At 35.3% G+C, this 27932-nt stretch overlaps 4 protein-coding genes across 4 annotated transcripts; 2 read left to right on the forward strand and 2 right to left on the reverse strand.

Moving 5' to 3' along the window:
• Positions 1–5331: 5331 nt before the first annotated feature.
• Positions 5332–18426, forward strand: PKNH_1431700 (SICAvar, type I; the record flags this gene model as incomplete). The annotated part of the gene is made up of 10 exons (XM_039113653.1): positions 5332–5442; positions 8965–9850; positions 10020–10120; positions 10238–10873; positions 11490–12146; positions 12300–12923; positions 13585–14259; positions 16295–16960; positions 17050–17715; positions 17938–18426. Coding segments are annotated over 10 exons (5511 nt in total), but the record flags the coding sequence as incomplete, so codon positions are not given.
• Positions 18427–21038: 2612 nt separating this feature from the next.
• Positions 21039–21986, forward strand: PKNH_1431800 (tetratricopeptide repeat protein, putative; the record flags this gene model as incomplete). The annotated part of the gene is made up of 1 exon (XM_002262165.1): positions 21039–21986. One exon carries the CDS (start codon positions 21039–21041, stop codon positions 21984–21986), a length of 948 nt encoding a protein of 315 aa, XP_002262201.1.
• Positions 21987–23336: 1350 nt separating this feature from the next.
• PKNH_1431900 (glycerol-3-phosphate 1-O-acyltransferase, putative) lies at positions 23337–25088 on the reverse strand (the record flags this gene model as incomplete). Its single annotated transcript, XM_002262166.1, has 1 exon — positions 23337–25088. The coding sequence occupies one exon, from the start codon at positions 25086–25088 to the stop codon at positions 23337–23339; it is 1752 nt and encodes a 583-aa protein (XP_002262202.1).
• Positions 25089–26910: 1822 nt separating this feature from the next.
• PKNH_1432000 (SND2 domain-containing protein, putative) lies at positions 26911–27932 on the reverse strand (the record flags this gene model as incomplete). Its single annotated transcript, XM_002262167.1, has 4 exons — positions 26911–26991; positions 27121–27268; positions 27518–27660; positions 27849–27932. 4 exons carry the CDS (start codon positions 27930–27932, stop codon positions 26911–26913), a joined length of 456 nt encoding a protein of 151 aa, XP_002262203.1.

Raw genomic sequence — 27932 nt, forward strand, 5'->3', positions numbered from 1 at the left:
TTCTTTCTTCCACATTTATTTCTTATTTTGTTTGTAACATTCTCTTTTTTTTTTCTGTGAAAGGACACCTTCTGTTTTCAAAAAAAAAAAAAAGAACATTCTTCTTCTTTTTTTAAGAATACACATTTTTTTCTTTATCCTTTTTATTTGTTCCTTCACAAAAAAAAAAAAAGAAAAGAAAAAACCTGTCACCCTAGAACCGAAAGCATACACCCTGAAGCGTACAACCTAAATGCGAAATCTTACACATATACACCGTAAAATATTATAAATCCCGCAACCTAAAAATGTGAAATCTTACACATATACACCGTAAAATATTAAATCCCGCAACCTAAATGCGAAATCTTACACATATACACCCGTAAAATATTAAATCCCGTAACCTAAAAATACGAAATCTTACACATATACACCGTGAAATATTATAAATCCCGCAACCTAAAAATACGAAATCTTACACATATACACTATAAAATATTATATCCCACAACCTAAATGCCAAATCTTACACATATACACCGTAAAATATTATATCCCGCAAACCTAAATACGAAATCATACACATATACACCTGTAAAATATTATAAATCCCGCAACCTAAATACCAAATCTTACACATATACACCGTAAAATATTATATCCCGTAAACCTAAATACGAAATCCTACACATATACACCGTAAAATATTATAAATCCCACAACCTACAAATGCGAAATCCTACACATATACACCGTAAAATATTATAAATCCCGCAACCTAAAAATGCGAAATCTTACACATATACACCGTAAAATATTAAATCGTGTAACCTAAATGCGCAATCTTACACATATACACCGTAAAATATTATAAATCCCGCAAACCTAACTACGAAATCTTACACATATACACCGTAAAAATATTAAATCCCGCAACATAAAAATGCGAAATCCTACACATATACACCGTAAAATATTATAAATCCCACAACCTAAATACGAAATCTTACGCATATACACCGTAAAATATTAAATCCCGCAACCTAAAAATACGAAATCCTACACATATACACCGTAAAAATATTAAATCCCGCAACCTAAAAATACGAAATCTTACACATATACACCGTAAAATATTATAAATCCCGCAACCTAAAAATACGAAATCTTACACATATACACCGTAAAATATTAAATCGCGCAACCCAAAAATGCGAAATCTTACACATATACACCGTAAAAATATTATAAATCCCGCAACCTAAAAAAGCGAAATCTTACACATATACACCGTAAAAATATTATATCCCGCAACCTAAAAAAGCGAAATCTTACACATATACACCGTAAAATATTATAAATCCCGCAACCTAAAAATGCGAAATCCTACAGATATACACCGTAAAAATATTATAAATCCTTCAACCTAAAAATACGAAATCTTACACATATACACCGTAAAATATTATAAATCCCGCAACCTAAAAATGTGAAATCTTACACATATACACCGTAAAATATTATAAATCCCGCAACCTAAAAATGCGAAATCTTACACATATACACCGTAAAAATATTATAAATCCCGCAACCTAAATACGAAATCTTACACATATACACCGTAAAATATTATAAATCCCGCAACCTAAAAATACGAAATCTTACACATGTACACCGTAAAATATTATATCCCGCAACCTAAAAATGCGAAATCTTACACATATACACCGTAAAATATTAAATCGCGCAAAACTAAATGCGAAATTTTATACGTACACCGTAAAATGTTAAATCCCGCAATCTAAAAATCCGAAATCTTACACATATACCACGTAAAATATTATAAATCCCACAACCTAAAAATGCGAAATCTTACACATATACACCGTAAAATATTATAAATCCCGCAACCTAAATACGAAATCTTACACATATACACCGTAAAAATATTAAATACCGCAACCTAAATGCGAAATCCTATACATATACACCGTAAAATATTAAATCGCGCAAAACTAAATGCAAAATCCCACACACATACACCGTAAAGTATTAAATCCCGCAATCCCCAAATGCGAAATCTTACATCCACCCCTAACAATGGGAAATCCTACATTCACCCTAGAAAATGTGAAATCCTACATAGAATCTAAACCCTGAACCCTGAACCCTAACACCCTAATCCCTAAACCCTAAACCCTAAACCCTAAACCCTAAACCCTGAACCATGAACCTTAAACCCTGAACGCTGAACCCTGAACCCTGAACCTTAAACCCTAAATCCTAAACCTTAAACCCTAAATCCTAAAAACTAAAGCCTAAACCGTGAACCCTAAACCGTGAACCCTAAACCCTAAATACTAAAACCTAAACCCTAAACTCTGAACCCTGAACCCTAAACCCTGAACCCTAAACCCTGAACCCTAAACCCTGAACCCTAAACCCTAAACCCTAAACCCTGAACCCTAAACCCTGAACCCTAAACCCTGAACCTAAACCCTGAACCATAAACCCTAAACCATAAACCCTAAACCCTAAACCCTAAACCTTTGAAACCTAAACCCTAAACCCTAAACCCTGAACCCTAAACACTAAACCCTAAATCCTGAGCCCTGAACCCTTGAAACCGAAACCCTTGAAACCTAAACCCTAAACACTGAACCCTTAACACTGAGGCCTAAACCCTTAACCGTAAACGTAAAACCCTAAACGTAAAACCCTAAACGTAAAACCCTAAACGTAAAACCCTAAACGTAAAACCCTAAACGTAAAACCCTAAACGTAAAACCCTAAACGTAAAACCCTAAACGTAAAACGCTAAACTTAAAACCCTGAACGTAAAACCCTAAACGTAAAACCCTAGACGTAAAACCCTAAACTCTAAACCCTAAACCTTTGAAACCTAAACCCGAAACCCTTAACCCTGAACCCTAAACCATTAACCCTAAACGTAAAACCTAAACTCTAAACCTAAACTTCTGAAACATAAATCCTAAAACCTAAATCCTAAACTTTGAACCTTAAACCCTAAAACTTGAACCCTAAAACCCTGAACTCTAAACCCGAAACCCTGAAAAAACCGAAACCCTGAACCCTGAACCCTAAACCTTGAAACCTAAACCGTAAACCTTGAACCCTTAACCCGACGTCTTATACCATGAATTCTTCTTTTTTTATTTATTTCTTTATTTCTTGCTTTCCTTTTTCTTTACTTCTTCTTTTTTTTTCTTCCTTGTTCCTATTTCTTTTTTTTCCTATTTCTTCCTACTTTCTTTTTTCATCTTTTTTTCCCCTCTGAAAACCTTCCTTTATCTTCCCCTATAACACTTCCTTTTTATCCTCTTTAAACCTTTTTTTTTTTTCCTCTATTAAGTAGTTTTTTTTCTTTTCCCCTTAAACCTTCTTTCTTTTTCCTCTATTAAGTAGTCTTTTTTATTTTCCCCTTAAACCTTCTTTCTTATTTCTCCCTTTTATAATCTTCTGTTTCTTTTTTTCCCAATTAAATAATCCTTCTTCTCTTTCTTCCTTAAACCCATCTTCTCTTCTTCTTCTCCCTTAAAATTTTAATTCTTCACTTCAGACTTCCCTTCTTTTCTCCCTTTAAAACGTCTTTCCTTTACCATTTGAACCTTCTTTCTTTTCCTTATTAAAACCTTTTTCTTTTCCCCCCTTAAACATTCTTTCTTTTTTCTTCTTCCTTTTAAACCGTATTTCTTTTTTTTCTTTTCCTTTATACCTTCTTTCTTTTCCATAAATTCTTCCTTCTTCTCATTTTTTTCAATCCTTCCTTTTCCTTTTTCCCTATAGGAAGATTAACCTCTTCCTCTTCTCCTTTGAACTTTCCTTCTTTTTCCTTTATTCCTTTTCTTTTTATTGATTTTCATTCTTTTTAACCTTTTTCTATTCCTTCTCTTTCATAACTTTTCTTTTCATTCCTTTTCTTTTCATTCCTTTTCTTTCTATTCCTTTTCCTTTTTTTTTCTTTCCTTTTCCTTTTTTTTTCTTTCCTTTTCCTTTTTTTTTTCTTTCCTTTTCCTTTCTTTCTCTTTCCTTAAACCCTTTCTTTTCTTTCCTTAAACCCTTTCTTTTCTTTCCTTAAACCCTTTCTTTTCTTTCCTTAAACCCTTTCTTTTCTTTCCTTAAACCCTTTCTTTTCTATTCCTTTTCCCTTTCCTTATCTTTCTTTTCTTTTTCTTTCTTTTCCTTTTATTCCTTTCCTTCTCTTTTATTCCATTTCCTTTGCCTTTCTCTTTTCCTTTTCTTTTTCTTTTTCTTTCCTTTTCCTTTTCTTCTCTTTTCTTTTCCTTTTTATTCCCCTTCCTTTCCTTTATTTTTTTCCTTTCCTTTATTTTTTTCCTTTCCTTTTTATTCCTTTTTTTTTTATTCCTTTTTCTTTTTCTTTTCTTTCCTTAAAGCCTTTCCTCTCCTTTAAACCTTCCTTCATTCTTTCCTTTCCCTCTAAATCTTCCTTCCCTTTAAACCTTCTTCTTCTTCCCCCTTAAGAAACCTTCTCTTTCTTCCCCTTAAAACACCTACAGAGAAAAAAGATTCTTTCTCCCCCTGAAAGAATTAAGTACCAGGCCATATACTTGTTGTTCTAATAACCGAGAAAAGAACCTTCTTTTCCTTTCCTTTTAAAACCTTCTTTTTCTTCCCTTAAGAGACCTTCTTTATCCTTTCCTCCTTTAAGAAACCTTCTTTCTTTTTTCATCCTTCCTAAACCTTCTTTCCTTTTCCCCTTAAACAGAACTTTCCCCCATATTTTCCTTCCTTCGGGAAACCTTCTCCTTCCTTCTTATATTATTGTTTTTTTTGGCAATGAAAAAAGAAAGGAACGGAAAAGAAAAAGAAGAAGGAAAATTAAAGAAATGAACGAAAAGAACAGGAAGAACGAAATAAAGAAGGAAGAATAAAGGAAGAAAGTAAAGGCTTTAGGGGTGTTAGAAGTTAGATTTCGGATTTAGGTTGAAGGCTTTAGGGTGTCGGAAGTCAGATTCCGGGTTCAGGAATAAGGTTTTAAGGGTATTGGAATAAAGTTTTTCAGGTATTGGAATAAGGTTTTAGGGGTTAGCTTTAGCTACTTTAGGGGGGGAGAGGGAAAATCTCCTCGCTGGCAACCCAAACCGGATACTACGCACCAACCGGATTTTAGGAACCGGACGGCAGGGCTATTAGAAACTAGGGGAACCGGACAGGAAAAGAAGAAAAACAAAACGGCACGTCAAATACGACGACGACGGAAGAAAATTGTTTCTTTTTTGAAGAAAATTTTTTTTCATTCATTTTTTTCATTTTTTATAATATATACAAATTGTAGAAGACGTACAGAAGAAGCAGAAATGCACGAACATGGCAGAACCCAGCGCAGCAACACAGGGTGGAGGCGGATTGTTCGGGAAGTGGATGGAGGAATTATTGAACAAGGGGGCAACGACTCTGACGACTCCTGAAAAAATTACGGTAAGTGGATATAATAAAATAAGGAAGAAGGACAGCTGAAGAGAAGGCCAAAGGGTAAAACATGTCACAGAAGGGAAAAAAGCAAGAAGGTCTTCAGGCAAAAAAAGAAAGGAATATTTGAGGGAGGAAGAAAAGGAAGCTCCAGGGTTTAGGGTTCAGGGTTCAGGGTTCAGGGTTTAGGGGTTTCAGGGTTTATGGTTTAGGGGTTTCAGGGTTTATGGTTTAGGGGTTTCAGGGTTTATGGTTTAGGATTTAGGGTGTATGTGTAAGATTTCGCATTCAGGTTTGCGGGATATAATATTTTATGGGTGTATATGTGTAAGATTTCGTATTTTTAGGTTGGGGGATTTATAATATTTTACGGTGTATATGTGTAAGATTTCGTATTTAGGTTGCGGGATTTATAATATTTTACGGTGTATATGTGTAAGATTTCGCATTTTTAGGTTGTGGGATTTATAATATTTTACGTGGTATATGTGTAAGATTTCGGATTTTTAGATTGCGGGATTTAACATTTTACGGTGTACGTATAAAATTTCGCATTTAGTTTTGCGCGATTTAATATTTTACGGTGTATATGTGTAAGATTTCGCATTTTTAGGTTGCGGGATATAATATTTTACGGTGTACATGTGTAAGATTTCGTATTTTTAGGTTGCGGGATTTATAATATTTTACGGTGTATATGTGTAAGATTTCGTATTTAGGTTGCGGGATTTATAATATTTTTACGGTGTATATGTGTAAGATTTCGCATTTTTAGGTTGCGGGATTTATAATATTTTACGGTGTATATGTGTAAGATTTCACATTTTTAGGTTGCGGGATTTATAATATTTTACGGTGTATATGTGTAAGATTTCGTATTTTTAGGTTGAAGGATTTATAATATTTTTACGGTGTATATCTGTAGGATTTCGCATTTTTAGGTTGCGGGATTTATAATATTTTACGGTGTATATGTGTAAGATTTCGCTTTTTTAGGTTGCGGGATATAATATTTTTACGGTGTATATGTGTAAGATTTCGCTTTTTTAGGTTGCGGGATTTATAATATTTTTACGGTGTATATGTGTAAGATTTCGCATTTTTGGGTTGCGCGATTTAATATTTTACGGTGTATATGTGTAAGATTTCGTATTTTTAGGTTGCGGGATTTATAATATTTTACGGTGTATATGTGTAAGATTTCGTATTTTTAGGTTGCGGGATTTAATATTTTTACGGTGTATATGTGTAGGATTTCGTATTTTTAGGTTGCGGGATTTAATATTTTACGGTGTATATGCGTAAGATTTCGTATTTAGGTTGTGGGATTTATAATATTTTACGGTGTATATGTGTAGGATTTCGCATTTTTATGTTGCGGGATTTAATATTTTTACGGTGTATATGTGTAAGATTTCGTAGTTAGGTTTGCGGGATTTATAATATTTTACGGTGTATATGTGTAAGATTGCGCATTTAGGTTACACGATTTAATATTTTACGGTGTATATGTGTAAGATTTCGCATTTTTAGGTTGCGGGATTTATAATATTTTACGGTGTATATGTGTAGGATTTCGCATTTGTAGGTTGTGGGATTTATAATATTTTACGGTGTATATGTGTAGGATTTCGTATTTAGGTTTACGGGATATAATATTTTACGGTGTATATGTGTAAGATTTGGTATTTAGGTTGCGGGATTTATAATATTTTACAGGTGTATATGTGTATGATTTCGTATTTAGGTTTGCGGGATATAATATTTTACGGTGTATATGTGTAAGATTTGGCATTTAGGTTGTGGGATATAATATTTTATAGTGTATATGTGTAAGATTTCGTATTTTTAGGTTGCGGGATTTATAATATTTCACGGTGTATATGTGTAAGATTTCGTATTTTTAGGTTACGGGATTTAATATTTTACGGGTGTATATGTGTAAGATTTCGCATTTAGGTTGCGGGATTTAATATTTTACGGTGTATATGTGTAAGATTTCGTATTTAGTTTTGCGGGATTTAATATTTTACGGTGCATATGTGTAGGATTTCGCATTTTTAGGGTGTACGCTTCAGGGTGTATGCTTTAGGTTCTAGGGTGACAGGTTTTTTCTTTTTTCTTTTTTTTTTTTTTTTTTCGCAAAAATGAAAAGAATAAAAAAAAAAAAAAGGCAAATAGGCATACGCATTACCTTACCACATTGGAAGAAAAAGAAAAAATGAAAGAAAAAAAAAAGAATGTGGGTGGGGGAGGGGAGTATGATGAGGAGGTTTTTGGCGTGTTAGAAGTCCGATTCCGGCTTTAGGAGTAAAGATTTCAGGCGTATAAGAATAAAGGTTCCGGGATTAGGAGTAAGGTTCCGGGTTTAGGTGTAAGGTTCCGGGTTTAGGTGTAAGGTTCCGGGTTTAGGTGTAAGGTTCCGGTTTTAGGATGAAAGTTTTAGGGGTGGAGAAATCAGATTCCGGGTGCTAGAATAAGAATTCAGGTTTGTACGATAAGGTTTCAGACGTATAGGAGTAAAGGTTCCGGGATTGGGAGTAAGGTTCAAGGTTTTAGGAGTAAGGTTCCAGGGTTCAGGAGTAGGGTTCCAGGGTTCGGGAGTAATGTTCCAGGGTTTAGGAGTAAGGTTCAAGGTTTTAGGAGTAAGGTTCCAGGGTTTAGGAGTAAGGTTTCAGGGTTTAGGAGTAATGTTCCAGGATTTAGGAGTAAGGTTTCAGGGGTTAGCTTTAGTTGAGTAAGTGGGGGGAAAGGAAAAACTCCTTGCAGACAGAGATCGGATACTACACACTAACCGGATGGCAGGGGAGGCAAACCGGATATTACGCAGGAACCGGATGGCACAGAAACCGGAAACTGCGCATCACAACCCGGATACTACACCAACCGGATATTACACCAACCGGATATTACACCAACCGGATACTACATACTAACCGGATGGCGGGGGGGTGGGAACCGGAAACAAAACACGAACCCGAAAAAAAAAAATAAAAAAAAGAAAAAAAGCAAATATGCACACACAATACCTTACCGGATTCTGAAAGAAGGAAAAAGTGGGAGGGAGGAAGATGAGGAGGTGCAGGATGTTATAATTGAGTTTATGGTTTTAGGAAGAAGGTTGTAGGAATATTAAAATAAGGTTTCAAGGGTATTAGAATGATCTTTTAGGGGTGTTGGAATAAGGTTCCGGGGTTAGCTTCAGGTGCTTTGAGGGGGGGAGAGAGAACGAAAAACTCCTAGCAGACAGAGACCGGATACTAGACACTAACCGGATGTTGGGAACTGGATACAACACATTAACCTGACGCCAGGCAAATTGTATAGTGTGGGCTACTGGAAATGATGTCCTACGCGATAAGGGAAACCTGACAGGGGAAGGGAATTATAAGAAAGGAGGGAAAAAAGAAAAATAATATAAAGATTGGAGGAACATAGGAGTTGGTCGGATTCAGCTATTATGAATATATGAATATATATATTTGCAGTAGCAAATGTATATGTAATATTTTTTTTTTTTTTTCTGTGTAGGAAGCGATGCGGAAGAGTTTGATAGACACATGGGAAGAATTAGAGAAGTGGTTAACGAAGCAGGAATCCAATGAAATAGCGGGTTTCTGCAGCCAGAATACAGTACAGTGGCCGGACGTGCAGCCACGGGGGTGGAGATGGCCAATGTATATGGAACTGTTATGTAATGCTATACTCGAGATAAAGTACTTCATGAGTGGTATAAAGACGGAGAGGGTTACGATTAACGGAGTAGGAACGACGGATGATGTGCAAGCAACATATGAAGATATCGACAGTGCTGAAGCCTATCGACGGTGCATTGTCGGCGCTGTCGCCCTGAAGGAAATCTATGGTGATCACTGTTATTTGGGTGAAGTTGTAGGGAAGATTGAAAGCGAAATAATGAACAAGGTAAAATCGGAACATAGCAGTAGGAATGGGATGTTTGCTGAATGCAAAAATATTACTGATACCGAAATAATGGTCGGTAAAGCACTCCTCGGTGATAAAATTAGAACGTGGACAAATGGGAAAAGGAAGAGTAAGTTGGGCTGGAGGGTGGGGAGTGAGTTGTGGAAGAGGATGACACAGCGTTGTTATCAAGGGAATAAGGGGATGGGGAAACCGAAGCACGAGGCAACGCGGGAAGAAAATTTACAGAAGAATAAAGCAACTATGGTATCCTTCTCCGGAATGAAGGACGATGTCAACGGAAAAGGACCTGATAGTGTGTCCCTAGCTGACATATTAACCAACGACAACTACAGATTAGACACAACCACATTAGAAAATGCACTGCAGGTCGCAATAAAGAATGGCACCGTGGACCCTGCAAAAATAAACGTCGTTGTAAAGAGGTTAGAGGGCGAAGCTAAGGAGAAAATATGGGAAGTGAAGGAACGAAGTAAGACCTAAGTTTTTTATGTATTCATGCCATAGCAGTTTCTGTATAGGACACATGCAAAAAACCACTCATTCCCCTACCCTACCCCCCCTACGGGTCCTATTTGGGTATCACACCTGCCATACATATAGAAAATTCCTCTCAAATCACAAATTTTCTCCATTCTCAGGTAAACCGTGTAATAGCAATGAATTGTGTAGTCGCTTAGAATGTGTATTAAGGCAAAAGGAGGGATTGGATGGGAGTTCTGTAGAGAAATCCACAAACGAGGTAAAAGGGGCATGGACAATTACACACACATACATATATGTATATACATATGTATGTACATATACGTACATGTATGTATACATGTACATGTATATATATATATTACTTCAATTGTAGAAGAAATTGTGGGACGAAGTTCAAAAGGAAGTCACCAACCTTGTCACAAAGGTATCTGACAATGGGGGCACCGACACCGATGCAGGCAGTCTGTGCAGTACAGTTCAATGCCCCAAGGATAATGCAGATTGTGTGAGCAAAGCAACATGCAAAATTATGGTTAAAGCATTGAAGGAGATACATGAAATGAAGGAGGATGAATCCGTTTCTGAGGGGGACCGAGAGAATGACCGAATATTTAAATCTACCATGCGTTGTGTAATATTGAATGCATTAGCAGAGAAATTAAAACAACATGCGAAACAGGGTGGTTATGCTTGTGCCGTCGAAGACGGTATAACTAAAGCATTTTCTGCTGCGAAGCAGGAGAGTAATCGCCATACGTGGTGTAAGAAGAATGATAATAAGAAGGGTTCATGTGAGCCGTGTGAGAAGGTGGAGTGTATCAGTTCTAAAATTGGGAGCACCTCCCTAGTGAGCAAAGTGATGGGTGAGTTGAACGCTGAATCCACCACCAACGTACAAACAACATTATCCAATATAAATGACAAAGCCACTTTATGTGATCGTCTACAATGTGCTATAGACCAATGGAAGAAAACAACAACAGCAGGACAGGCATCAGGAAGCAGCAACGTAAGGAAATAAATGTACTTGTGTACATAGCCATGTACATATATACACATGCATACGTATGTACATATATACATGTAAATAGACATATGTACATGTACATATACTTACACATAGGTACATACATATGTATATACTTATGTATATATGCATATATACATACATATATACATATAAATATATATACATATAAATATATATACATGTGTATCCATATATACATACACGTACACAAATGTATAGATGTATGTACGCATATACATGTACATATATATACTTACACATACGTACATACATACGAATTTACATATATGTATATACATACATATACATGTATGTATAGATGTATACATATGTACGTATGTACGTATGTACATATACATATATATATATACATATACGTACACAAATGTATAGACTTATGAACGTATATATATGTATATATGTATGCATACATATGTAAACGTATATGCATATATACATATGTATATACTTACGTATATACATATAGGCGTATATACATAAATATATACATATATGTGTATGTATATACACATATATGTATGCATATGCATATATATATATATATATATATATATATATAACTCCACTTATATAGGAAGAATTTTGGAAAGGGAATGGCGGCCCTGTAAAAGAATTGTGGGATGAATTAGCAGGGGAAATGAACACAAAAGGCAAAGACGGGAACGAAACTGCTTGTAATGAAGTGATTGGTGAGAATAATGGCACTAGAACAGCAACTCCGTCTGAGAAGGCGGCATGCAATTATTTGCATGCCGGCTTCGAACAATTGTACGATCTGACGGCGCCGACGACGTCGTCGTCTATTTTAAACAACCCATCGTTTAGACAAACGATGGGTTGTTTCTTACTTCACGCTTATGCACAACATATGAAAAGAAATGCAATTTGTGATATTGAAAAGGGCATAAGCAAAGCTTTCGAACTTGGGGAGGAACTCAGTAGTAATGGTACTAATGCTAATTGCAAGGGTGGTAAAACTTGTATTCCATGCAAATGGGCAGATACTGCCCAATTGAGCAGTTGCCAAATTGAAATAAAGGGCACAAATGCCCAAAGCACCACCACTGAGAAGGTAGAAGAGCAGTTAAAGACCATCGTCAATGACCAGGACTCCAACATAACACAAATGCTATCTAAAATAAATAAAATGTCCACTTTATGTGAGCACATGGAATGTATAGCATCCCATTTAAATTCCACAAACGGACAAAACCCATCGAAAACAACTGCGGTAAGTAGAGTACAACTGCAGTGAGTAGAATGGGGGGAAGAATGTGTATATGTATGCATATACATATATATATATATATATATATATATATATATATATATATATATATATATATATATATATATATATATATATATATATTTCCATTTATAGAGCGAATTCTGGACAGAGACTGGTGATGTTGGCAAACTGTGGAGAGAATTGTCCAACGCCATGAAGGGGAAGGAGAATGACAATGGGAATGGTGTTTGTGATAAGATGGGAGAGAACGGCACTACTGAGAGGAATGCAACTGACCCTGAAAGGAGGGCATGCCAACATCTTACAGCAGGTTTCCAGAAACTAAAGGATATTACAACGAATGGAACTTCATCTTACGAAACCCTAAGGAAGGACACATCGTTTGGACAAGCGGTGGGTTGTTTCTTACTTCATTCTTATGCAAAACATATGCAGAAGGAGTCCATTTGTGATATTGAAAATGGAATAAAAAAAGCTTTTGACACTGCAGAAAAAGGTTCAAATGGATTACAATGTAAATGGGATGATAGGGACTATGACAACTGCAACATTACCACAAATAGCAACGCCCAAGCGAAAGTAACGGACAAATTAACAACAGTATTACCCTCGGACCAAGACAGCACCTTCACTACCACCATGGACAACATAAACAAAACAGATTCTTTATGTGACCAACTCAAATGTGCTGCACCCAGATGGTTCCAAAACAACAGGCAAGTGAACGGGAATAGTGGTACTACTAAGAAGACTTGGGTAAGTATTACCACAACCAACACAACCACCACAACACTGATGGGGTAGAGAAAAAAAAAAAAAAAATTCACATTCCGGGTGTCAGAATAAGGTGGTAAGGGTGTTAGAATAAGGTTGTAGGGTTGTTATAATAAGGTTGTTGGGGTGTTAGAATAAGGTTATAGGAGTGTTAGAATAAGGTTGTAAGGTTGTTAGAATAAGGTTTTAGGAGTATAGGAGTAAGGTTTTGGGGGTGTTAGAATAAGGTTTCAGGGGTGTTGTAATGGGGTTCAGGGGTTAGCTTTAGTTGAGTAAGGGGGAAAGGAAAAACTCCTCGCAGACATTGACCGGATACTACACCAACCGGATACTACACCAACCGGATACTACACCAACCGGATACTACACCAACCGGATACTACACCAACCGGATACTACACCAACCGGATACTACACCAACCGGATACTACACCAACCGGATACTACACCAACCGGATACTACACCAACCGGATACTACACCAACCGGATACTACACCAACCGGATACTACACCAACCGGATACTACACCAACCGGATACTACACCAACCGGATACTACACCAACCGGATACTGCATCAACCGGATACCACACAACCAATTACATATATATATAACCTTTTCCTTTTTTTTTTTTTCTTACAGTGTGACTTTTGGGATGGCGCAGTTAGGACAACATTGCAAGCGATGTTCAAGCACATCGATGAAAAAGGAAAGACCGAAACTAATGCTGCATGCAATGACTTTGGTGATAATAATCCTGATAGTGTTGAAAGAAAAGCTTGTAATCATATCACAGCAGGACTACAACACATTAATGGCATTACAGATAATGGAAATGGCAACCAACTGCTCGAACGAGCAGTTGGCTGTATTGCTCTTAACATGTATGTTGATGAAATAATTAAATTGACGGAGAAAAATTGTCCCATTGATGAGGAAAGAATAAAGGCAATGTTTGAAAAATGGAATGCTGAGCATAATTCTTCGTCTTCGTGTAATGGTGCTAATAAAAATGGTTGTTTTAAGTGTGAAAGGGTTCAAAACACAGAATTTAGTAGTTGCGAACTAAGTGTTTCCAAAACATTGATTAATACATCATCATCACCGTCACAACCACAATCACAAAGTGGAGCTTGCGATAAGGGGGAAGCTGACGCAATTAAAGTCCAACCTCAAATGGAAAGCCTCCTCCAAACTGACTCCAAAAGGAAAGATACACTAGACGAAATCAATAAAATGGACAACTTCTGTACTAAAATGCAATGCGCAGTAAAACAATACGTAAAGAAGATCAAAAATGGAAAACCACCATCTTGGGTAAGGATAGACAACTGTGTATATACATATACATGTATACATATATACATACATATAAGTATATACATGTATATATATATATATGTATATATATGTATATATGTATATATATGTATATATGTATCTATATGTATATATGTATGTATATGTACATATATAGTCGTATAAATGTACACATATATAGTCGTATATATGTAAATCTATATAGTCCTATATATGTATATGTATATGTATATGTATATGTATATATATATGTATAATGAAAATGGATGAAAAAAACGAAAGTGAAATAAAAAAGAAAAATAGAGAAAGAAATTCAGATTCCGCCTTTAGAAATGAAGATTGTTGGTGTGTTGGAATGATGTTGTTGAGGTGTTAGAATGATGTTGTTGGTGTGTTGGAATGATGTTGTTGGAGTGTTGGAATGATGTTGTTGGAGTGTTGGAATGAAGGTTGTTGGGGTGTTGGAATGATGTTGTTTGGGTGTTGGAATGATGTTGTTTGGGTGTTGGAATGATGTTGTTTGGGTGTTGGAATGATGTTGTTTGGGTGTTGGAATGATGTTGTTTGGGTGTTGGAATGATGTTGTTTGGGTGTTGGAATGATGTTGTTTGGGTGTTGGAATGATGTTGTTTGGGTGTTGGAATGATGTTGTTTGGGTGTTGGAATGATGTTGTTTGGGTGTTGGAATGATGTTGTTTGGGTGTTGGAATGATGTTGTTTGGGTGTTGGAATGATGTTGTTTGGGTGTTGGAATGATGTTGTTTGGGTGTTGGAATGATGTTGTTTGGGTGTTGGAATGATGTTGTTTGGGTGTTGGAATGATGTTGTTTGGGTGTTGGAATGATGTTGTTTGGGTGTTGGAATGATGTTGTTTGGGTGTTGGAATGATGTTGTTTGGGTGTTGGAATGATGTTGTTTGGGTGTTGGAATGATGTTGTTTGGGTGTTGGAATGATGTTGTTTGGGTGTTGGAATGATGTTGTTTGGGTGTTGGAATGATGTTGTTTGGGTGTTGGAATGATGTTGTTTGGGTGTTGGAATGATGTTGTTTGGGTGTTGGAATGATGTTGTTTGGATGTTGGAATGATGTTGTTTGGGTGTTGGAATGATGTTGTTTGGGTGTTGGAATGATGTTGTTTGGGTGTTGGAATAAGGTTGTTGGGGTGTTGGAATAAGGTGGTACGGATGTTGAAATATGGTTGTAGGGGTATTAGAATAAGGTTGTAGGGTATAGGAGTAAGGTTGTAGGGGTGCTAGAATAAGGTTTGAGGGTATAGGAATAAGGTATTAGGGTATAGGAGTAAGGTTCCAGGGTATAGGAGTAAGGTTCCAGGGTATAGGACTAAGGTTTTAGGGTATAAGAGTAAGGTTTCAGGGTTCAGGAGTAAGGTTCAGGGGTTAGCTTTAGCTACTTTAGGGGGGGGAGAGGAAAAACTCCTCGCAGACAGGAACCGGATACGACACCAATCCGATACGACACCAATCCGATACGACACCAACGGGATACGACATCAACCGGATACTACATAACCTACCACCAACCAACATACTAACATAACACAACATACTAACACAACCAACATTACTAACATAACCAACATACTAACACAACCAACATACTAACACAACCAACATACTAACACAACACAACATACTAACACAAACCAACATACTAACACAACCAACATACTGACACAACCAACATACTAACACAACCAACATACTGACACAACCAACATACTGACACAACCAACATACTAACATAACCAACACAACCAACATACAACCAACATACTAACACAACCAACATACAACCAACATAACCAACCTACTACACATAATGAGAGAAAAAAAAAAGGACATATATATACACATATATATACATATGTATATGTATATATATGTATATATGTATATATATGTATGTATATGTATATATATGTATATGTATATGTATACACATATGTGTATACATATGTGTATACATATACATATATTTTTTTTTTTTTCTTTTCTTCTTCTCTTATGATCAGGATGAAATAACTAATGTGGTTGATGAGGAATTAAAGGCACTCCTAAAAATTATTACGAATGATGGGAATTGGAAACAAGAGGAATTTAACCAATACTGCATGGAAGACATTGGTTCTTCTTGGTCAACCGACACCGACGGTGAAAAAACTGCAAAGCAAAAAGCTTGTAAGCTTTTTGCTTCAGGTTTAAAACACATTTCTGATATTAAAAAAAACAACCAAAAGGATGATCATGCTGTACCACTTAGAAAAACTATGATGTGCGCAGCACTTAATCTTTATGCTGATCAATTAATAGAAAAATCAACAAATCAATGTCCTTTAGATAATGAAAAATTGGGACAGGCAATAAAATACGCTTTTGATAAAAATAATGCCACTAAGAATGGAGCAAATTCATGCACCACTCAGGGCAATAATTATTGTTTTGAATGCAAGAGGCAAAGTCCTTTCCCTAATTGCCAAATTGGCAGCAAAACCACTGACAAAGTAAAGGAGAGAATGAACGAACTCCTCGAACAAAACAAAAGTGAAACCAAGATGGACGAAACACTAGACAAAATAAATAGTAAAGACACTTTCTGTACTCAAGTCCAATGTGCAATCAAACAACACTACAACAAAAAGAGAAAAGAAAAGACAGGTGCAATGGTCACACCTAATTGGGTAAGTCGGAACCAACATCAATAACAACTACATACACATATACATATATATTTTTTTTTTATCTCCCTTCCTTCTTCTTTTATGATCAGAGTGACATACACAATGACGCCACAACAGAATTAGCGGACCTTTTAAAAGATATGAACGACCCTACAAAGCAGAAGAACGTTGAACAATACTGCAATGACGACAGCAAATGGAATACTAAGGGCCATAAAGAAAAAAAAACAAATAAAGCAGCTTGTTTGCATTTTGCTGCAGGATTAAAACACATTTATGGCCGCGGTAAGGGCTCTGCTAAGGTCAATGTTAAGGACCCATCGTTTGGGCAAACGATGGGTTGTTTATTTCTTAAGGAATATACAAAACAATTAAAAGAAATGGCAAAAGTGAAGAAACAAGGAAATAGTTGGGTACATCCTCTTTGTGACATAGATGAGGGCATAAATCACGCTTTTGAACAAAGTGAAGACATTATGAAGAATGTATTATCTGAATGTAACAAGGGTCCTAATGGTATTTCTTGTTTTGAATGCAAAATTGACCAAGATTATGATGATTGCCCCATTGGCAACAGCCAAAATGACAAAATAGAGGAAAAAGTGGAACCACTACTCCAAGAGAAGAGCGACTTAATGGAAAAAACATTAGAGAATACAGTCTGTCCCATCCTTCTTACGGATCTCCTTACCCCTTTTCTTCCTTTGGCTCCTGTCTCCATTGGCCTTTCTGCTATGGCTTATTACCTTTGGAAGGTAAGATAATAAAAAAAAAAAAAAAAAAAAAAAAAAATATATTTTAATGGACAAAATTAATGATTAAAAGGAAAAAAAAAATTTTTTTTTATGGTTAAAAGGAAAAAAAAATTTTTTTAATGGTTAAAAGAAAATAAAATAAATGTGTAAAAAGAACATTTCACAATCTTCTTAACAAAAATATCCTCTCATTTTTTTTTTTTTTTTTTTTTTTTTTTGTAGTATTTTGGTCCTCTTGGTAAAGGAGGAGCACGTTTCAGAAGATCTCCTGGTGAAATTCCTGGTCCATCGGTACAGGAACAAGTTCTCGATCATGTGCAGCAAGATAGTTCACATGAATATCAATTGGTGAAGGAACGAAAACCTCGTTCTGTTCCAACAAGAACAAAACGTTCTGGTCGCGTGAATCGTCGAACGATTATTGAAATTCATTTTGAAGTGTTGGATGAATGTCAAAAAGGGGACACACAATTGAACCAGAAGGATTTTCTGGAACTTTTGGTTCAAGAATTCATGGGATCCGAATTAATGGAAGAAGAACAGTTTTCTAAGGAAGAAGTTCTTATGGAAGGGGTTCCAATGGAAAGTATTCCCTTGGAGCAGGTTCCAATGGAAAGTATTCCCTTGGAGCAGGTTCCAATGGAAAGTATTCCCTTGGAGCAGGTTCCAATGGAACGTGTTCCAAGTTTAGGTTCCGGGTTTATGGTTTAGGTTTAGGGGGTTAGTGTTCACGGTTAAGGGTTTATGGTCTCAGGTTCACGGTTCAGGTTTTAGGTTTTAGGTTTTAGGGTTGACTGTTTAGATTTTATGGTTTCAGCGTTTAGGGTTTAGTGTTCACGGTTCAGGGTTTATTGTTTAAGATGAAGGATATAGGTTTCACCCTTTTTGTCCTTTTTTAATTATGTGATATACACATATAATGAGTTAGGATATTCGTTTTACTTTTTATTTTTTTGAACTTCTTTTATTATTTTTTTTTTTTTTTTCTTTTTTTTCCTTTTTATTTGTTCTTGAAAAAAAAAAAAGAAAAAAGGAAAGATTCTTTCTTCCACATTTATTTTTTATTTTGTTTGCAAAAAATTTTTTCTTTTTTTTTGGTGAAAGGACACCTTTTGTTTATACCAAAAAAAAAAAAAACATTCTTCTTTTTTTTTTCCCTTTTTATTTTTTCTTAAAAAAGAAAAAGAGAAGAAAAAGAAGATTCTTTCTTCTACATTTATTTCTTATTTTGTTTGCAACTTTCTTTTTTTTTTTAGTGAAGATAAAATGTTTATTGAATTTTTTTTTTTTTTTTTTTGTTATCAATTTATTATTATTGTAATTTTTATGATCTTCATTACTCTTTCATCCTCTTCCATTATGAAGTCTAATTGTGGACCATTTGTAAAAAGGTTGTGCTTCTTCCACACTTTTTTTCGCGGAAAACCGTAATATAGTGTCCGCGCTGGGGGCGCGGACGCTCGCGCGCGGATGTCCCATACATTTTTTTTTACGAGAACAAGATATAACACTTATTGGGAAACTTTCGCACAGATGGAAAACATAATTTAAGGAGAAAAAGAAGAAAAAGAAGGAAAAAATTAAAAAGCGCTCTAAACCCTTTAACGGTTTCTCCAATAATTAAATTTGGTGCAGTGTTCTATACAATGAAAGCCTTTACACATGCAAATAATTTATGCATTCGTAACTTATACAGTCTCCGCGTTTTCCGTCGCGTTCTTTTTTTTTGTGTATACATTTATTAAAATATAGAAATTTACAATTCCTATGAAATATTCTTCTTGTATAAAAACTCCTTATGTGTAATTCATTTTTACCATATGTTAAAGGTACAAAAAGGGGTACTTCCTAGGTAGTTGTTAATTCTTTCCCCTCATTTTTCATACTTTATATAACACTGAGTGTCTATCTATTTTTCGTAGCATATGGAAAATCGCGCCCTATATAACCACATTATTATATGAGCACTCTTCTTCCTTTTTTTTCATATATTCTTTTCACCTTTCGGTTATACATTTTTTTTTTTTCCTTTTTTCAAAAATATTCATTGAACAGTACAAAATTCCATCTACCCCTTACGACATATTTTAAAGGAGAAAATTTATATATATAATATGGGCGAAGGCATGTTCATTACCCTATATGTGATTATATATTTCGACTGCTTTATTATGTACAACGTGTAACACAAATTGGACCCATAGGGATAAATTCATATCCCATTTATTGAATTCTTCATAAAAAAAAAAAAAAAAAAAAACCTTGTTTTTTATTTCTGACTTTTTTAAACGAAGAAGGGGGGAGCCTGCTGACAAAAATATTTTTGGTACTATATGCATATTAAAAAAAAAAAAAAAAAGGTAACTTATAATTATGCCACACTTTCTTCATTATATAACAATGCGTTAAAAAAAAAAAAAAAAAGATGTTCTAAAGCATATGTAATACAGATCTATTGCGAGGTCCCGTTGGTAGGAAAAGAAAACATAAGGGATTAAAGGTATAAGCAGAATTTATAAATTTGCGAGTTCAGACCGTTTGGCAATTTTACGAATTTGCAAAGCGCCAGTTTTGCCGAAAACCATTTGCCGCGTTACGAGATTGAGAACGAACAAATTAACGGTGGCCAACTCGCAGTGTCGTGTGAATCCCCCTAATTTGCGCATTCGATTTTGCTGAGCCTGTAAACATGGAATTTCCGCCGATTTGATGATTAGCCTTACCTGCCCCCTTACGGCGTACATTTCGGCATTATAACCCTGTATACCCGTCGCCCTTGGGCCATCCGTTTTTTTCGCGATCGCATTTTTGAGCCGCTTCACTTGAACGCATAATAAAAGCATTTGGAAAACCACACGGGTGTAGGGTGGGTTTCATTAAAAAGTGGAAATAGCTATGTAAAGTCTAATGTTTCACAAGAGGAAGCACCAATTAGTTTAAAGGAATATACGTTTTTTTTCCATTTTTCCAATCTTGCTCCGTTTTATTTACTCCCTTTACCAAAGTGAGATCTTCACCACGGGGGAAATATACATCAACCGTAACATCGAATTGGAGTGAAATACGGCGTAGAGCAAAAAAGCAGCATGCAAAGAAAAAAAAAAAAAAAAAAAAAAAAAAAAGGAAACATTTTCCCCCTTCAGTAAAAAAACACGCAAAGAGGGGACATGGTGAAGTGCATAAATCCCCAAATGCATTTTGAATTTTTTGGAATATTTCCTATCACAATTGCTCTGATGAATAATTAAGTAAAAATTGTAAAGCAAGAAAGGGAAAGAAATTTCAACGGCGATATATAGAGTACATTTTTTAAGAAAATAAAAATGGACTCGCTCTACAGTAGCACACAAAATAGCTTAAGCAACTTAAACCAAGGCAACGACAAGTATAACCACGCAAAGAGTGCAGAAAATAACGATAATGAAAATGTAGATACAGACGTATGTGATGAAAGTGAAAACAATGAGTTATCCAAATCGTCTCCGTCCGAAAATGATACCACAAAAGAAAATCAAGATAATAATGGGAATACAAAGGAGGAAAAAGATAAGGAGAAGAAAGTGGTAATAAATGAATGCCCTCCGGATGGAGAAGACAATCAAAAAAAACTATCCAGTGATTCGATGGATGATAAATATTTAGAAGAACAAAATGAAAAGGAAACAAGAGATGATGCAAATGCAAAATACAAATATGGGGATTACGAAGGGGCAATAAAAATCTGGCTAAGAGGACTAAGGTCTATCAATTATGTCCTTTCCAAAAAGGAAGAACTAACCAGTGAACGTTTGGAATCCTTCCAAAAATTACATGCCACCTACTGTAGCAATATTGCTCAGGGGTTCATGAAATTAAGTAAATTCTCAGAATGTGTTAAATATTCCCTTATGGCTCTAGAAAGTGATAAAAAAAATGTAAAAATATACTTCAGATTGGCTAAGGGATATTTTATGCTAGGCGAATATGACAAATCTATACAAGTCATAAATGAAGGAATCGAAATTGATAATGACATAGCTTTGGTTAATTTGTTATCACTCGTGAAAAAAAAAAAGGAGACTTTTTTAAAAAAGGAAAAACATATGATGAAGTATATCTTTGATAATCTCAAAGACAAATCTATCATTCAAGAAGAGAAGTGTTACAATTCGATTTTCAGGACTGTATATTCGTTAGTAACTCTGCTTCTCATGTTTGTGTATGCATTCTTCGTTCGCTCCTCCAGCGTCTTAGCTCGCACCCTTAGAAAATGGAAAATAAAGAGTAGCTAAAAAGGCAAGAAAAAGGGGATGCGCAGCGAGGTCAACTGATGAAACGTCAATATATTTAATATGCTTTTTTGCTACCACCTCGCGAATCCAATAAGCGGAAAAACTCACCCGCTTTGTGGACATGTGGACAAATGTACCTCTCCGTACGCATAGGTGTACTCCTATTTAATGATACAAGTGTTCCGTATCACTCGGCGCGTGCCCACAGAGTGCCTAACTCTTTTGTAACATTTTTGTGTGTGCTTTTCTTTCTTTTTTTTTTTTTTATAAATAATCTTGAAATGTAATTTGTACTATTTTTTTTTATCGTTTTGTTTTGTATAGTGGTAAAAATGTATGTGTCTCACACGTAACGGCACATGCTTCATTTTATGTTTTTACCTGGTGCGAAAAATTGAAATTACCTCCCCGCTGAGAACTGTTTGGCATGTTTGAGCTAGCAGATACGGGAATCCCAAAACGCGAAAAAATAAAGTTTAAATATTAAACCCGCAGAAAAAAAATGTAAAGGCATTTTAAAATAGTTACACTATGCTACACTTTTCGAAGTAAAATTATTTTTTTTGATCAGATTTTACCATCTACATGTGCACACAGGCACATGCACAAAGGCAACGACGCTTCTTGAAGGTATGTTGCTGTATACGTCATTTTCTTGTTACACATGTGTACAGTGTGTCCATACAAAAATTAAAAAGGCGAAATGGGAAAGAAGCGAGTACGAGATATAAGCAGAATGCGAAATGCCAAGTGATAAATGCAAAGTGCGAAGCGCGAAAGACGAAACAAAAAACAAAAAACAAATGAATAATTTAAAAATACTTACGCGTAACTCTAATGCTGTACATCGAGGACCCCTCCGACATAAAAAAAAAAAAAAAAAAAAACGGGGAAATAAAATGGAGCCTTAATAGATGGGCAAATTGGGTGGGTCAATTAGTTCATCAGCGCGGCTACCTACTCGCGTGGGCACATAAAACCATGAATTTATTCATAAATAATATTTTTTTTAAAAAACTAACAAAGGTAATGAGAAATAATATCCGTGCTGATGTACAATTAAAGTTAAATACGTCACGTGCGTCCCTGCGTGCGCGAGGGTAGATACATAAGACACACATAAAGGATAAGAAGGATTTTTTTACGCAAATGAAGGCAGGGGCATGTAGGCGTTTTTTTGCTCTTTAAATGTAGGATGAAACATCGGAGCAGCCAAGCGGAGCCACTTTTATCATCGAGGTTGTCTTCTTCCACCATCGGATTTGAAAATGCATAATACCTGCATGCGAGCATGAGTACGTGGCATACATACCAGGGTGTATATATAAACAGATCGGTGCTACACAAGCACTAGAGAATCTCCTCCTTGTATTCCAACTGAGAACGCTGAAGAATAGGTACCCACTCGTCTTTGCCCCGAATAAGCCGCTTGGTGTCCGCATCAACAACAAATTTCGGGATGTTTCGGTAGAGCTGCTCGAGAAAATCATCAGACACTTTTGGACCTAAATTTGACACCAAGGCACGAACCTTCAGTTGCAGTTCATGTCTTGTGCTTATAAGTTCCCGTTCGTTATCTCTCCAGACATTTATCTTGCCACAAATGACCTTTAAAAGTATTTTCATTTGTCTTAAGAGACTAGGAATTTGAGCAGAATAATTTAAATTAATATAGTAACAAATGGGCAATATACACATGCTTAAAATTACAAATGCAATTCTTTTTAACCATGACTGATAGAGATATAAACTAAATACTAACCCATACATTATGTTAAAAGTTGGTAATAAAACTAGTAGGACTAAGACCTTGTAGCTAGCCACCACATCACAACCTTGAATTTTTACCGTACTATTTTTCAATGCAGATTCTCTATGTTTTTCTGCCAGATAAATGGAAATAGCAACAAGGGGTAGCCATAAGAGTGAAAAAGTCATACCAAAAATTACACAAAAAATTAAACTACAAATATGCTCAATGAATTTTAACGTAGCTGCAGAAGTCGACTGTTTAAGCATCCATACTTCATCATCTTTGATTTTATTTGCTTGCAAGAATTTCTCATAGCATTTCAATTCATAACTTAAATTTTCAATTTCTTTTGAATTTCCAAATTTCCAAAACATTTTACAAAAGAGCTGTAAATTATTGTAAATTTTATTTTTCGATATTGTCATTCGTTCGGGAGTGTACAGACTGACACAAAGTTCTATGCATCTGCTTGTTTCGTGATCTTTCGAGGTCAACATACAACTTCGCATTCCTTCCTCAATTTTGCTGAGAACTTTGGATATGGTTTCCCTATGGTTATTATTATAATCTTTACAATGATCCTGCGAAACAATTATTGCATTTCCATAAAATAGAGTAACACAACCTTGCAACTGGTACAGTTTCGAGTACGACAACCCTACAGGAATGATGGACACATCTTCTACCCCATCGGCTAATGCACATAACGTCATGATAGCAACTCCAGGTTTCAATGGCAACAAATTTGTTCTATCGTGCGAACCCCCCTCTGGGAAAATCCCAATGGTATCTCCATTTTTTAAGCTACTCGTAACTAAATTGTAAACTTCTGTTTGATTAATTTTGGGAATAATTTTAAAAGGAACTCCATTTTTTTTATCTTCACATTCTATGTTTATAGCATCTTGTATAATCAGCTCTGTTTCCGATTCAATTTTCGTAACTGAAAAAACTTTATTTTGTGTTAGTAATTTATCCCCTATTTGTACATCTAACTTAAATCTGGTGTTTATTCCTTTGATTTTGTTGTCCCCTTTAACCCAACATACATGTCCTATTCCTTTAAATTTTAAATCTTCTGGTCTCTTTACGCTTATGCATCCAATAATACTGGCTAGCTTCCCTATCACAGCTCTCCTCATAGACTTCTCCGCCACAATAAATTTGACTTGCCTTGGAATGTTTGCTACTAACACGCATGCGTCAATGAACTGATTATTGTGGTTGCCCACAAATATAACTGATCCGTACAGAGGCACATTTTCTGGGTTTATCACGTTCACATCTCCAAACAGGGAGCTAACAATTGCTTTACATAACCATCTTATTAGAAAGTATAGATCTGGCATCCTTAATCTTTCGGTGGGAGGAGACACACGTTATTTAATTTTACATATATATATGTGTACATATATGAAGGCATATACGTACATAAAAACGGGCGTGGAATAATCAAAAGGGGGTGATGTGTGTGTGGGGGGAAAAGATTAATCGTTTTGCAAGATATGTGAACAGGAGAAACAGTGTCAGGGGGCATGTTAAGTTCGGAGGGGATGATACCTCCCCCTCTTCTTTGCAACGAGTGAAATGGGCAAACGTATAAGAGAATACACGTGGGACAAAAAAACGGTTGAGCATGTAAACATATGCTGAAAAAAAGCCTGAAAAAGAAAAAAAAAAAAAAATTAAAAGTTTGATAACGGATGAAACATTACCCGTGCGCGCGCTGGCTCAATTGCATTTTAGAAGGAGAACGAATAATGCAGTTTGTGCTGTTCCAAAGAAAATTGCTGGTTCACTTATTTCGAAATTGAATTAGCTTCAGTATAAATGCCACACAAGGGATCGTATACATTGTATACTACGTATGTTGCGTGAATATATACATACTTACAATGTTCAAACCTTAACGAGCGCGAAAACCCCCCCTAAAAAAAAATTGCCCCTAACTTTATGCACTTAAAAACAAATTCGTTAATGTTATATGCCCAACGGGAATTTCTTTCATGCGAATGCACAGATGAGAAAAGGGAAAGAATTTAAATTTTCTCAACACAAAATAATTTTATGCCAGTTTAATTTTCATGTTAATTTGGAAAAAAAAAAAAAAAAAAAAAAAAAAAGGCTCACTATTTACATATTGCACGCTTGTAATGACGCATATGCGGCAGCGCCAGGTGGAATAAGTTCATGATAAGAAAATGCCAATAACAGCACACCTCACACAAAAAAAATGCTTACAGGCGTACACATATACATAGGAGAACACGCATAAGTTATAAGCATAAGCATGTGAAAGAGAAAATCCTAAGCGAAATAATAATAAAAAAAAAAAAGAATAAAAAACTGCGTTGAAGGATACCCTGCGATGTGCACATTATTGATTAAAGGCCCCGTTGGTTCACTTGATTCCGAATTTCATTTTTTTTTTTTTTTTCTCCTTTTGATGCGCTACGAACAATGCAAATACGTATTTTTACGAGTGTGCTGTGAGGAAAAGCAATTTTGGAACAAATAATTTTTCTTTTCCCTTTTTTTCGCCACTTTCTGCAAGTGGAAATAAATAGGAAAGGAAGTGTAACCTCCGTTAGGAAATAAAAAAATGCCAGATGATCGGAGTACAAAAGTGACCCTCTTGACAAGTCCACAGTATGCCGACGTGATGTGTTCCATCAAAACTTCCAATCATTTTTGTTAAAAAAATTATGAATAAGAAAAATCGAGGTTGTTACTACAATCTGCAAATGGCTGTATAATTTAATGAGTCTTTTTTTTTTTTTTTTTTTTTTTTTCCACGCCGTTCATTCGCTCCTAGTTGCACACAAATTGGGGGTGAAAGTTATCTAAAGTACCCATTAAAAAGAAAAAAAAAAAAAAAAAAGGCTTGCTTGAAATCATTTCCCCGTTTGTTACATATATAGTTTTACACCAACTGATAATAAATACTTCATAATTTTTTCAAAAAAAAAAAGTTGTTAATACAATTTATAGGAGAAAAATAAAAAACATACTGTGTTGCAAATCAAATCTGATAAAGGCAGTTTGGGAAAAAAACAAAAAGAAACGAAGAAACATATGTACATAAGTAAGCACACGTAAGCTATGTTGTGTTATTTAAATTGGTCGAATATTAACTAATGAGCTATAACGTAAAGGAAAAATACTTCATTCTTAATAAACCTTCTTATACACAACTTTGTTTTTTTTTTTCTCCGCTTTATCTTCCTTCCCTGTTGAATCGACAGCACCCAACTAAATGGAAAAAAAAAAAAAAAAAAAAAAAAAAAAGAGATCAGATTATGGTACATTCATGCGTTACACACATTCTCTTTCATAAACATTAATGTCTGCCCTCTGGTTGTCTGCTCACGAATAACTCACCGGTGAACTCAAAAAATTCGTGAAAATAAAATTGAGCGTTTTGAATATTGCATATATGGGTATAACGATATAGATGTAAAAAAATTTAAAGGAGTAAAACAGGCCCAAGTTGATCACGAAGGACAAAATCAGAACGTCTGTGTAGTACCTAGGGAAAAAGGAATGGAAGAAAAGAATATATATTTTAAGTGTATATAATTATTTTGTATTCCTTTGATATCTAACAAATGTTCGTTCAATATTGCATGTTCTATTAGACGGTGGTTGTCCATCTATATGGCATCTTCTCAACCATGCAATGAAACATTAATTTAGCCTTTTCGGAAGGTACAGCTCATTCTATTGAGTTGTATGAACCTCCTCACGCATATCTTCCTTTTGCACACTTCCTCCTTACGTAAAATTTAGTCCGTTGGTTAACCCATAGTGTATATTCTTTATTGAGTAGTAGTAGCAAAAAAAAAGGAGACAGTGCAAAAGGAAAATATTTCTTGTAATTAAGTTATATCTGAAATAATATGCGAATATAATATAAATCAACTGCGGAAGGGGGGGGAAAAAAAAAAAAATGAAAAAATATGGCTATACGAATGAAAGATGCGAAACGAACAATCCAATAAATACCAGTCCGCATCAAGCCGTTGTATGTTTAATGGGGTAAAGAAAAGTCGTTAGTTCCCCATTTTCTCACGTTTTCAGGCTATTTCCATGTGTATCTTTTTTTATACCGAAAAAATGGTAAAAAAGGGGGAGGCATAAACGATGAATGCGCTCGCTTTTTTTAGTCGCTTTTTCTCAGATTGTCCTGCCAT

This window comes from Plasmodium knowlesi (genome assembly GCF_000006355.2).
Source record: "Plasmodium knowlesi strain H genome assembly, chromosome: 14".
Classification (NCBI taxonomy): Eukaryota; Apicomplexa; class Aconoidasida; order Haemosporida; family Plasmodiidae; genus Plasmodium; species Plasmodium knowlesi.